The sequence below is a fragment of the Corvus cornix genome, chromosome 3 (genome assembly GCF_000738735.6).
Source record: "Corvus cornix cornix isolate S_Up_H32 chromosome 3, ASM73873v5, whole genome shotgun sequence".
NCBI lineage: Eukaryota > Metazoa > Chordata > Aves > Passeriformes > Corvidae > Corvus > Corvus cornix.
Genome location: NC_047056.1, coordinates 67,921,349 through 67,933,602, shown reverse-complemented (window position 1 = coordinate 67,933,602; position 12,254 = coordinate 67,921,349). Strand labels below are relative to the sequence as shown.

Below are 12,254 nucleotides of genomic sequence, written 5' to 3'. Positions count from 1 at the left end.
GAGAGCACAGGGCTGATCTGGAGCCAGGCACACCATGTCTGGCCAGTCTGCAGCTGCTGAAGAGTGTATCTGATGATTGAATTTAGTCTTGTTTTCCAACTGCTGCTGTGTTAAGCAATGACTAAACACTAGAAGTTCTCCATCGTTTATATATACAGAGGGGTTGAGCTCTCCTCAGAATTTACTGGAAAAGTTGTGATTGCCTTAAGGGACACAGGACAAGACACTAACTTCATAACTTTTTAACTTGCAAACTTCATGTTCTGACTTATCCATGACAACTGGGATTATTTATGTATTACCTGATGAGCTATCAACTCATCAGCCTCCAAAACAGAAGTTTATTTTTGATGATAAAAAAGCACAGATTATGAAGCTGGTGGAAACCTTCTTCTCAAGGTTTTAAGCGCAAAGCTCAGGGACTGCTAAAACAAAAACTAGCAAGACTGAAATTAATTGCTACAATTCTAGATAAAATCTGGCTGGCAGGAAGACACAGAAAAAAGCGTTACCCCTATTTCTCCCTATGGCATGGTAGAGGTAGCAGTCGGAGAGAGAGTGAATATGGATAATTGCACATGGGTAACCTCCAAACCAATAAGCAAAGCCGGCATGGTGTGCAGGAAAAAATTACAAGGAACCTTCTCCCCAGCCCACTGTTACTCTGTGTTCTGATTCCTTGGGTGGGCTTGTGCATGCCTCCACGGCAGCAGTGACAGGCTGATGGGGACTCCCGCAAAACCAAGAAATAGCTGAAAGCCAGATGGCTTTATGCAGAACAACAACATTATCTATTACCTTGACTTAGTAATTGTATTAAATTTTTTAAAAATTTCCTGTGTTGAAAGAGTTCCCAGACTGTTATCCCTTCCCCAGTTCAAGTGGAAAACAAACTGCCATTCAGCAACAGAGATGGGGTTGGATCCAACATAAACATATCTCAACTAGGCATTCTCCATAGAACTGCACAGTCATTTTTTCCATATACAGTGGGAAAGACAAAGCCTCTGCTTAAAAGGCATTCTTCTCTAAAAATGGGGAGGGCTAAAGTGTTTTAGCTGTCTGGAAGCTGGCTAAGAATCTGAGATTAATACCAGTCTCTAATTTACTTATTAGTACTGCAACTGAGTGAAAAACTTGCTCTTACACATGCTCACTGTTGGAAATAGAAAATATGCAGTTGAAGGAGTAGCTGGTTAATTTTCCTCTTTCAAAAAAAAAAAAAAAAGCCAAATGTATTCAATTTACAGGAAAAGGGATAAATCTACATTGTTTCCTCATTAACCACCCTCCACCCAGTCCCCACTTACATGAAATGTACATTCTAAGTCATTGAGTCTCTCAGATAAGTGAGACATAATCAAATAACAAACTACAGTACTCCCTCAGAGATTTCCAGATAGAGACAAAAATTTTCAAGGGATGAAAAAGAAAAGTGGGTTTTGAAGCAGGTACGACTGTGTTTGTGGAACACTGTTAAGACTGAGAGGGTAAATCTCAAGCTTCTTTTGATTTTCCTTTAGCATTATTTTCCCCCCTTCCAGATTTCTAGTGTTTCCTGGTTTGATTTTGCAGCTCTTTGAAATGTTGGAATCACAGCAGAGAAAAACAGTGATCTGCTTGGCCAATAGCCATAGCATCAATTTAAAAGTCTGTCAGAAAGAAACCCAGGCCAATGTGAAAGTCTTGAAAGATGAAGAGAGAGAGCTTTCATCCGTCTCTGCCTCCCAAGGGTGGCCCAACTATGGACAAGACAGACAGCTGCTGGGGAAGGCTGATGGGAAGATCCTGTGTTTCTGGGCAGCTCTCAGAAAAAGGGCTTTTCCCCTGGATCATCTGAGCACTTTGCAAGTGTGTGGGAAGAGAGTAAGACAGCTCAGCATGGTTAACTTTATACTGCTTGCCTTATGTTCAGGATGAAGCTGAGCAGAGGCTGTGCTCTGAAAGGAGAGAGGAAATGCCAGGGCTGGGGAGAAGGGTAACCTGCCTTCTTCTCTCAATGCCTCTGGGCTTCTTTCATCATTGGCATAGTCTAATACTGAAAAAAATACATTTTTTGTTGGCTCAAAGAGAGGGAAGAATCAATGCATCAAGAGAAAAACCCAACAACTTCTTTTCTTCTCCCTCACAGAAATCCATCACCAAACAGCCTGTTTCCAGCTGACTTAAAAGTAATTAGCTGGTGCCTTAGAGACCCTGTTGAACCTCTTCAGACTATTCTTGCCATTGACTGGAAAGAGAGAGCAACAGAAAACCACAAACTTGCAATAGGCTGAGCAGGGTACGCAAATTCCCCCTGACCTTACACCATGTCTAGACTTCCAATACCTGTCCACCTCCCCCTGAATGGAACTTTGCCAGGAAATCGTGCTCTGGAGACCTTGCCAACCCTCAAGGGTGTGTTAGCCTTTCTGGGGCATGAAGGACTTTAATAGCCAGGGTAGGGAGGGCTATGTTATATTTTGTTCTGCCAGGTTTTTTTTTTTATTGTTTTCTTTTTTGGATACTGGATCTGGACAAATGCTTGCTTCCACAAAATGCTGTTGAGGAAGGGTCCCTGGAGCTAGGAGTGGGAAGCACAGCCTAAGGCAGTAATGAATGGCAGGCCCTCTGTAGCTCTCCATAGGCTACCATCCAGGCTCAGAGGTGGAAAACCACAGTAGGAAACCCTAGGACATGCTGGCCTTGCATTAGCCTTGGCAGAAAACTCTGCTAATCTCTTGGCACTTAGAAGGTCTTTCATAAAAGAGTAAAAGGATGCATTGTAGGGTGGTAAAAGGGTGCTACACAGCTCAGAAAGTATCTGGTTTAGGTGCTGGTTCTATGTAGCTACTTTTCCACCATTCAGCAATGGTCAAAGGCTGAATGAGCTAATTTTCTTCATTTTTGTTGGGTAGACAGAGTCAAACAATGATTCTGAGTCTTACAGTTTTAGTTAAAAAGTCTATTTTTGCAGAACTTATTGGAAGTTGTTCATCCAGGTAGTCTTTTTGTTCAGTAATTATTATGTTTCAAACTAACATTCAGGTGTGCCAGTTTGTCTCATACACCCTGGCTTCTATATGCCATGACTTAAACAATAACATTTTAGTTGTTCTTATGAACAATGTGTTGTAAAATTGGAATAGTCATTTCTAAAATATTTTTCACAGCCCTCTCTCATTCTTTGGCTCTTGAATGCTGTGGGTTTAGCACTGTTTCTTGCTGGTTTGTCATAAAAGAAAAAAAAAAAGGGTTCTAGTACTTATGAAGCGTTTATTTCAAGATAACTGTATAAAGAAATACACAATACAGCTAAACAGGAACCACAAAGCCAGATCTTATTTACTGCATTTTAGTCAATCTGTTTTCATTGTCAAATACACACTTTATGTATCCTGACTGACAGTTAGGACAATCTCTTTGAGATCATTTAATGGCAAAGAAATAGATTTCAAAAACTTTGGAACTCTAACAGCTTTGTATATAATTCTATTCAGCAATTGTTGAATCTTGCATTAGGATGCATAACCCAAACATCCCCAGCTCATGGTGGTATGTGAAAATGGACTGGGATCAGATCCAAACATTCAAGAGGACCAATTAAAATATAAAAGCCAAAGGGTGTCTATATTTTGGTGTTTGAAATCTAAGTCCAGAAGCAAGTTGTAAATTATCAGTGGCTGGTTATATGTTACTCAGAAACTAGGCCTCTTTTACACAGCTCTTGAGCACTAGAAGCTCTAATTGTTATCAGTTTAAATCAGGCCAGGTTTTCCTTCAGAAAGCAATTCTTTTATTTCTTCTCATGCCCCCTGGAAAAACTGGACTTTTAATTCCTTCCTTGCTTCCCATGTTGTGAATAAGAGCGGGCATAAAATGCCTTTTATTGGTTTTCACAGACCTGAATAAGCTTTGGGGCACTTTGCTGGTACTTGCCCAAAACTTTGTGGGAATTCACTGCAGTAGAGTTTAAACTGTGTTTTGTGGTGGGTGTTTTATACATCTTCTTGAAATGGAGAAAATTTCCAACTATCCATCTGCTGTGTCTTGTGCTTCCATTTGCTTCAGCTTCCTATGATTTAAAAGGTTTGGGGATTGGTGGCGCTAATCCAAGAAGCTGATTTTCATTAAAGTTTTGATGAGAAACTTAAGTTGGAATCACTAACATCTGCAGTAAAACTTCCTCCCCACTAATAGATGTTTCTCAGAACATAACCTTGTTGTATCAGAAAAAACCAGCAGCTAGAAATCCAAATTGCCCATTATAGAAGTTAACCTAACATAACCTCAAGGATCTGAAGTGAATTAATTTAAAGATCTGCTTTTTTAAAGTAGATGCAGTTCACATTAGCTTAAAAGAATATAAAGGTTCCTGTCAAGCTAAAACCCTTTTTGGCTCACACCTCAGGATTAGGCCTTCTGCTGCTTCTTGTAGTACTAGTTTGTTTTGAACAGATTAATGCTGCAAGTAAGGATCAAATTGTGGTTTCTCTCAACAGTTTGCAAGATTTTCTGTTTCAACCTTTTTGGGGAAAAGGAGTGAAGAAGATTTGATGATAATTTGAGTCTTTGTTAACAAGTGGCTGGGACTTATGATTGCTGTCATTTTATATATTTAATGTGAGCCGTTTTAGAGAGGTGAGTTTGTCACAGGTCCTATGCTAATTATTGCTTATCACTTTAGAGAACTAGAAAGCAAGCACCTCAAACTGCTTCTTGCTATTTATCAGCAGCTGCTGGTAAAAGTCAGGTGGGAAAAAATGATTGTCAAACATGTCATTTTAACACACAAACTCCGTCACATAACTTCTGTGTCTTACTTTTTCTTATAGTAAATGGCTAATTTTGACTTGACTATGATAATTGTTTCCTTTAAAGGACTTTTGCCTCTCTGCCTTTCCCCTGAGCCAAAAACACTGATGCTGGAAACAGTTTTCCTCTTCCATCTGTCCAATAATATCATGTCTTCCTTCGCTCTGTGAATTGGCTTCCCGCCCTGTCCCAACTTCATTTTTTTCTTTACTCTTAAGACTCTTGATTATCTCATTCTTGCTCTAATTTTTTCCCCTCCTTTGTCTTCTTCCTGCTTTAGTTTGCTTCCTTTCCCACTATTTACTTCACTTCTTCTTTCCATGCAGGACATTTGAGATGGTCTTTTTTGGTTTGGGGGATGTCTCCCCAGAATGTCTGTCTTCCCTTTCTTCCCCTAATTCTTCCCACACTCATCTCTTATAGTGGTCTCTGGCCTCTTGTAGTCATTTACATCAGAATGAAACGAGTATTTTACTGGGTGTCACCCTACATTCATTTTACGTTAAGAAGAGTGACTGCACAATGTGGATCACAGGGAATCATTTGCCATACTCTCTGGTATTTGAAGTCTTGTACCATTGTTTATTCTCACCTTAGACTCTGTAAGGAACTTTCTTCCTAATGGGGAACAAAATCTACACCTATGTAATTAAACCCATGATATCAGTGGAATTTACAAACACAGATGTTGACAGTGGCAGGCTTCAGACCCAAATGGTAATGTATGACCTGCCTCTTATTTTAGAGGCATGTGTTTGACAGTGGGATATAACTGTTTCAGAACTTCTGGTTTTCAGTTTTACCTCTGTGCCTCACCAAACCTGGAAGTGTCTCACTTTCCTTCTGCTGCATCCAAGCTGGTGAGTGGAACACTAAAACAAAGATCTCTGATGTTTGCCACTTGTTTGTTTGCTTTTATTTGATATCTGCCTGTCAGTTTTAAATGCTTTGCTTCCATCTTTTATGAATCCTCCTTATAAAATATTTAAATCTATCCTTGTTTGGAAAAAACAATCTCTGACTTCATGCCACCAACTGCTGTTGGGCTGCACTGATCAGCTGGATCCACTGCTCTGCGCTCACTCTTTTTCCCTCTGTCTCCCCACAGACATCAGGATTCAGCGCTGTAACATCTCCCCCACCTCCCCTTATTGTCTTTGTGAGCCAAGAAACTTAATTTTCCTAAATAGTGCACAAGAAACTGAATACTTAAGAGTGCTTTTCATATTGATCTGCCTCTTCATGGACAAACCAACACAACTGAATAAAATCACCAGTGCTTAATCACTTTTGAAAATAAAATTTTTAACTAACCTGTAGTCTCAACATAGTCACCTTCAGTTGTTGTTGCATATGCCAAGACCTTAATTTATTAGACTAACAAGTCCTTAGGTAATTTTTTTTTGCCTGTGTATGTACTTACACAGTAAGTTCAAATTTTTTTCTTAACCTCCCACTGAGTTGGCAAATTGGATTGCAGAGCCTCTCAGCTATCTTCAAATTCCTAACACTGTAATCCTTCTCATAATACTTTTCTGAATAATTTTAATCAATTTATAAGCAATTTTTTTTTGAAACAAGAAGCAGATATCTTACTGCTTGGTGGTCACTAACAATGTTCCTTATATAGGTAATGCAACATTTCATTGTGTGGAATCTAATCCAGTTAATTTAAACATCTGCTTTAGCTGATTAATAAAGCTGTCCTGAAACAAGCATCCAAAAACATCCTTACAGAGGAAGAGACTCCTTTGAGCATTTTCAGGGAAGACTGCTAGGAATTCGAGGATTAGAAAACCTAGTGTCTCCACTATTGTATGGGGAATTTGGGTTTGTACCTGAAGAGAGTCCATGATTCTGATTGAAACATCTACGAACAATTTATGTGCCTAATTTAGGTGTACTGGATCACATATACTGGATTACATAATGTTTAAGAACCAGGGCACCAAGGTAGCCAACATTGCCTGAAGTCCAACTCATGGTCCTCTCTGCGCATGGATACAGCATATTAGCATAGCATTAAAAATGCAGTTAGTTTCCTTCTCTTAAGAGGTTTTCATTCAAATTCCAGCCACAAAAAAAAAAAAAAAAAAAAAAGAAAAAAAAAAGACAAAGCTCCACATTAACTTTAATTCTGATTTTTTAAACCACTTCTGCCAGTTCTTCCCAGTTTAGGGTTGCCACACATGGTAAAGGAAGAGGATTGGAAAACTGAGAAATAGTCACTAATATGTATTTACATTAATTGAGATCTCCTGTTCTTCTATAGGTTCATAACATTAAACTCTTACCAGGATTCAAGAGCATTCCACCAGTTACATCTTGGAAACTCCCACTGGCATGTTTCATGTTGCAGCTGACGGTCACCACAGACCACAACGAAGCCCCATCTGTGGCTTTGTAACTCTGCCTTGTGAAACTGCCCCCTTTGTATCATTTGGCACTGTTTGACGTGACTAACAGCCTCTGTCTGCTCGGGAGAGCTGTAGGCCTGAGTCAATATTTAGAAGAAGGAGCTGAATCAAACCACACTGTGTAAAGGAGTTTACTCTGCGGTTCGCTGTGAGCTGTGGGTTAAGAACTCATGCTTCAAAAGAGGTTAATTCAAACCTGCTGGGATGACCCTGTTCCTGAGGCTCAGGGAGGGGAGGTGAGCTGTGGGAGGGAGAAGCTCTTTGAGGACCAGAAGTAATGTTCCTTCCTTGGATGAGAGACTGCCAAACCATCACTCTCCGGCCACTACATCAACCTCCAGGCTTAAAGCCTGTTCCTCAAATCCTGCTACCAGCCACACACATGCATCCATGGGTAAGTGGGTTTTCACTGTTATAGAGCCATCAGTCCTCTCCCCAAAAAGCATCCTACTGGGCCTCTTTGGAAATTGCCATGGAGGTGGGTCCTGAAATATGCAGCAAAAGGCCTGAAGTCCCTGCTTCTTCCTCATGAAGCTATAGCATTCTGCAGCCAAGGGCCTTGGTGTGATGATACCAGGCACTGTCATCCAGTCGTAACATGGGATCCAGAGTCTAAGTGCTGCCATTGCATGGGCTGAAGTAAACTGCCAGAAGAAACACCAGTTATTGAATCTATTATGTTGGGCCAAAGAAAAATTTAGGAAGGATTGAAACGGTTGAAGGAAACTGAAGTGTCCTTCCCCTGCAGTGTCCAATGTATCTCACAGCGCTTTCCCAATGTAAAATCTAATATACTTACATGAAGAAATGTAAACTGTGTCTTTGGGAAAACCATACTAGACTGTCTTATCAAGAAAGACTAATAATCACTGATGCTCATTATCCTGTGAAAAGCAGCTACAAAACCCATTCAGCTTTTAAGTCAGGCATTTCATTCAGGGACTTTCCATGTTGTAAGCAACAGGTGGCAATGCAGCTTCTCGGGGCTGATCCAAGGCCAGAGGAGAAAATCTGTACATCCCACACCATGGAGCCTGTCCAAAAACTGGGATAGCTCCTAAGAGTCCTTATGCCGAGCAAAGCAGGGTTTAACCTTCAGTTTTCTCACACAGGTCATGTTTCGTGCTGAGTCTCCAGCAGGGTGGGCAGGCGTTTCCTGAGGCTGTCCAGCTGCTCGGAGCAGGGGAATGAGCTCTGCCCAGCCCTGCAGCAACCCTGGCTGTCTGAAGGCTTTATGCACATTATTTCCACGGCTGTTAATTCTGGCAAGTGGACTGTAGGTGGAAAATCAGCCATGTGATATTGGAGATTGCGATCTTGATATTGTCACAGTGACACAGCTGTGTTAATCTCACCTCATTTTTGAATGTTATGCTAGAAGAACTACTCTTTCCCTTCCCATGACCTTATGGAACTCAATTAGCCTCCTACTTTGCATCTACCACGCATGAGATATTACTGTGTTGTGTCCACTGTTCCACTTCCAACCTTGCCCCCCTGCCCCCGTGCCATGTATGCTGGAGTGATTTATTTTTTCCTCAAGATGTGCTTTTGTGTAGACCATTCCCGATGTAGTGTTGCTGAAATGAGAAGTATAAATCAATCCCAAAATACAGGGCTTGTGGGAAAATTTTCCATTGTCAAATTGCTTCCCAGATCTCTCTAATTTCGTTTGTCACTAATCCCAACCACATAATTTTTGGAAGTCTTAAAATCTCTGCAGGTGTGCTCTCTGCAGGTAGTTTTCTAGATTCATTTGATTTATCATCCCCTGCTTTCGCTGTGAAAACAAACTTCCAATTTTGGAGGCAGATGGCATTCAGAGGCAAAAGCACAAACTTTTACAGTACAGAGTTTGCCATCAAATGACAGACTCTTTTGGAAAATTTCAGTGAATTACAATTGCAGAAATTACAAGGCAAGCAGAAAAGTGTTGTGACAATTAACTCTTGTAAAATAGCTCTGTTTGGACAGGCCTGTTTAGTTATGTTGGCAGGAAAGTCAGAGACACGCTAAGCCAGCTTCAGTGCAAAGTACAGCAGCTGTCTGCTCACAGCAGGCAGGGCATGTGTACATTTTGAAGTCTGAACTGTATCTCTCCAGTCCCAAAATGCAACGTCTCAGACCACCTCCCCCCCCAACAAAATCCTCCTGTATCACTTTAAGGATCGAATGATTAAGATAACATTAACCAGATGGGAGCTTTGACACAGACAGGTGAAAGCAGAAAATTGCAGACACTAGAGAGAGAAGGGAATTACTGTACCTCAGCAAAAGGCACCCAACTTCCAGTAGCTACTGCCTGCTGCTGCCCTCTGATAACAGTGGCTTCTTGCGTGCTGACCGCTGAGCTACCTTCAATGTCAAACTGAAAAACGCTTCCCTCACTCGAGGCTGTGCTGGAGGAGAAGCATCTCAAAAAGAATAATACAGGAGAAACGAGGGGCCAGGCGGAGATCAAAGCCATTTCCTCCCCTTACATCCAGCAGTGGTCTTCTAGCGTCTCAGTAATTGTTTACCCTCTTCTGCAATCAGCCCCCCTTGGCTTAGTGGTGCCTCAGTTATTTTAACTTTCTTTCAGCATTCAGTTTCCAGATGTGGCACTTCAAGGCAGTCTAACCGGATCCCGATTTAAAAGAGGGGGAAAAAAAAAGGAAAAAAAAGGAAAAGAAGGGAAGAAAAACGCTTTTGCTGCCTCCCTCGTTCACTCTCCGTGCCTGTGGCTCCTCTTTTTCCCCAGAGGCTCCAGCACAATAACATACAGATGGGCAGTGCTTAAGCAGAGAGTGTCAAACAGAGATTGTATTCCAGGAAAGCACCGCTAGCTCTCCAGCCACCTTATCTCCCCCTGTCAGGATACAGACTGACGCTCTGTTCAGTGCTCTGGCTTCCTTCACATGTTCACATCATTCCCTTTTTTACCTTTCGTGTGGAGACCCTCCCACTCAAACTTTACTGTTCAGAAAGTGAGGTCACCCTTTCCTCCCCCTCCACGCCAGCTCCCCACAACTCCATCTGACTGCTCCAAACAAATCATTGACTCTCCTGGCTGTTTATTTTTTAACATCTCCAGTTTATTCAGCAGAAGGAAGAAAGGTGCCAAATTTATTTAAAAAAACCCCGCTAGACTAGCCATTCCTTGTGTCATGGGGGAGGGGAGGCTGTGGGCGGGAGGAGGAGGAGGAAGAGGAGGAGGGAGACAGCCTGGCTGTGCCATGGGCTAATAGGGCTAAGTGGTTTTTCTAACATGTTTCATTCAGCTCCTTCCCCTCAAGCCCACCTCTCTGCTTCTCGTTGGCTCGTGAAAAAGAATATCGTTCACTGCGATTTTGGAAAATGACTTCATTCCTCAGGCTCATGAACTTTTATTTACAAAGAGCATCTTGTATTCCTTTTTCAAGAGATGCTTTGTGAGGCCCTGGTAACAAGGCTTGCAGTGTGTATATGAAAGTGAGCTGAATATGTTGCCCACAGCTCACTTCATTTTGTGACTACGATCTCAAAAAGACAAGACAGTAATCCTTGCTAGGTTTTGGGATGAAGTCAGGGTATAATTATACTAATGTGCACTGCTCCAGCCAAGGGGTCAGCACCCTGTCCCTCAGTGGTCCTGTGTGAAGGGAGTGGTAGCACCTCTGGCCTGTCAGGCTTCGTTCTTAAATCTTCACAGAAATTGGCTTACCGGGCTTTATTCTGAGAGTGGATTCCTTCTTCTTCCCTTCCTTCACCCTTTCCTTTCTGGTTGAAGGTATTATCAACCAAGGAAGCAGCCAGTAGACATTTGAGGGTAAAATAGTTTTTTGGGGAGCAGTTAACTTCCACACACCTGTAGGCACGGTTTTGTGTCCATAAATGCTGTACAGAGGGATGTATGATAGTTCACTGTGAAGAAACTCTGCCTGATTCAGAAATGGTGTAGCTGAGCAGGCAAGGCCACTCAAGCTTGTGGGACAAAGTATTACCCCAGCAGAAAAGAAAAAGCAGTGTGACACAAGGATATGAGGTTCAAGACCAAGATTAGGAGGAGGAAATAAAATATATAAATGGCAGTTGTGGGTAATTCCATCCTGAGAGGAAGAGAAGCATCTCTCTGTTAGCTGAACCTGATGCGGTGGCAAGCACACAGTCCTCCCGGAGCCTGAGGGTGAGATGTCATGGCTGCCAGGGCTTTTCTAATTCTTTCTGGGGCTCAGGAACCAGAAGACCAGGGAGGCCCCAGGCAGGGTCTCCATGAGCACCCCATTAGGCCTTCTGCTACAGGGACAACTTTGAGGTGTAAAGATCAGGGGCAAGAAAGAGAACAAAACATCTTGACAGTAAGTGACAGAATCACAATTCCCATGGTGGCAGTGGAGATTTTTAACTACCCGGTGAATTGTGCAGCAAATTACCATAATATATGTGAGACAACTTTTTGCATATTTTTTGTTTTTTGGAAAACCAACTATCACCCAATCTTCTATGTCTTCTCCCAGGCATTTGACAGCTTGATGAGGCAGGATTTAAACTGAAGGACTCGGGGGATGGTGTCCAAATTGGTAGTGCTCACAGCATCACGTCCAGGTGGGGAATAAGCAGGCCAGCCACAGCAGTGGCAAATGTTCCTTAGTTGCCTCTCAAGCTGAGAACCAGAAGGCCAACCACCTGAAGGGTGTGTATACCTCTTGTAACCCTCCTGGCAAAATGGCATGCTCCATTACCCCTCTGAAATGCCTGTGCACCAAGGCACGCAGCATGGGGAATAAACAGGAGGAATAAAAGATCTGTGAGCAGTCACAGGGCCATGACTTCATTTCAGTTAGAGACATGGTGGGATAGCTCCCATGACTGGAGTGCTGTCATGGGTGTCCATGTATTTTTAAGAAAGACAGACCAGCAAGGTAAGGTGGTGGAGTTGCTCTTTATGTGGGACAGCAAATTAAATGGATGGAATTCTGCCTAGGAGTGGATGAAGAATGAATCAAGAGCTTATGAGTAAGAATTAACTTCAGTGGAACTGTTGTGGGTGTTTACTACAGGCCACCTGGTCAGGAAGAAGAAACA

At 42.1% G+C, this 12,254-nt stretch overlaps 1 protein-coding gene across 2 annotated transcripts in view; it reads right to left on the bottom strand.

Moving 5' to 3' along the window:
- Positions 1-10,100, bottom strand: part of LAMA4 (laminin subunit alpha 4) — a 100,146-nt gene extending 90,046 nt beyond the window's left edge. For both annotated transcript variants that reach the window (XM_010402732.4, XM_010402740.4), the window contains exon 1: positions 9,478-10,100. In XM_010402732.4, the coding sequence (XP_010401034.2) occupies positions 9,478-9,678 (201 nt within the window). In that variant the 5' untranslated portion in view covers positions 9,679-10,100. The remainder of the gene's footprint in view (positions 1-9,477) is intronic.
- Between the last annotated feature and the right edge of the window lie 2,154 nt (positions 10,101-12,254).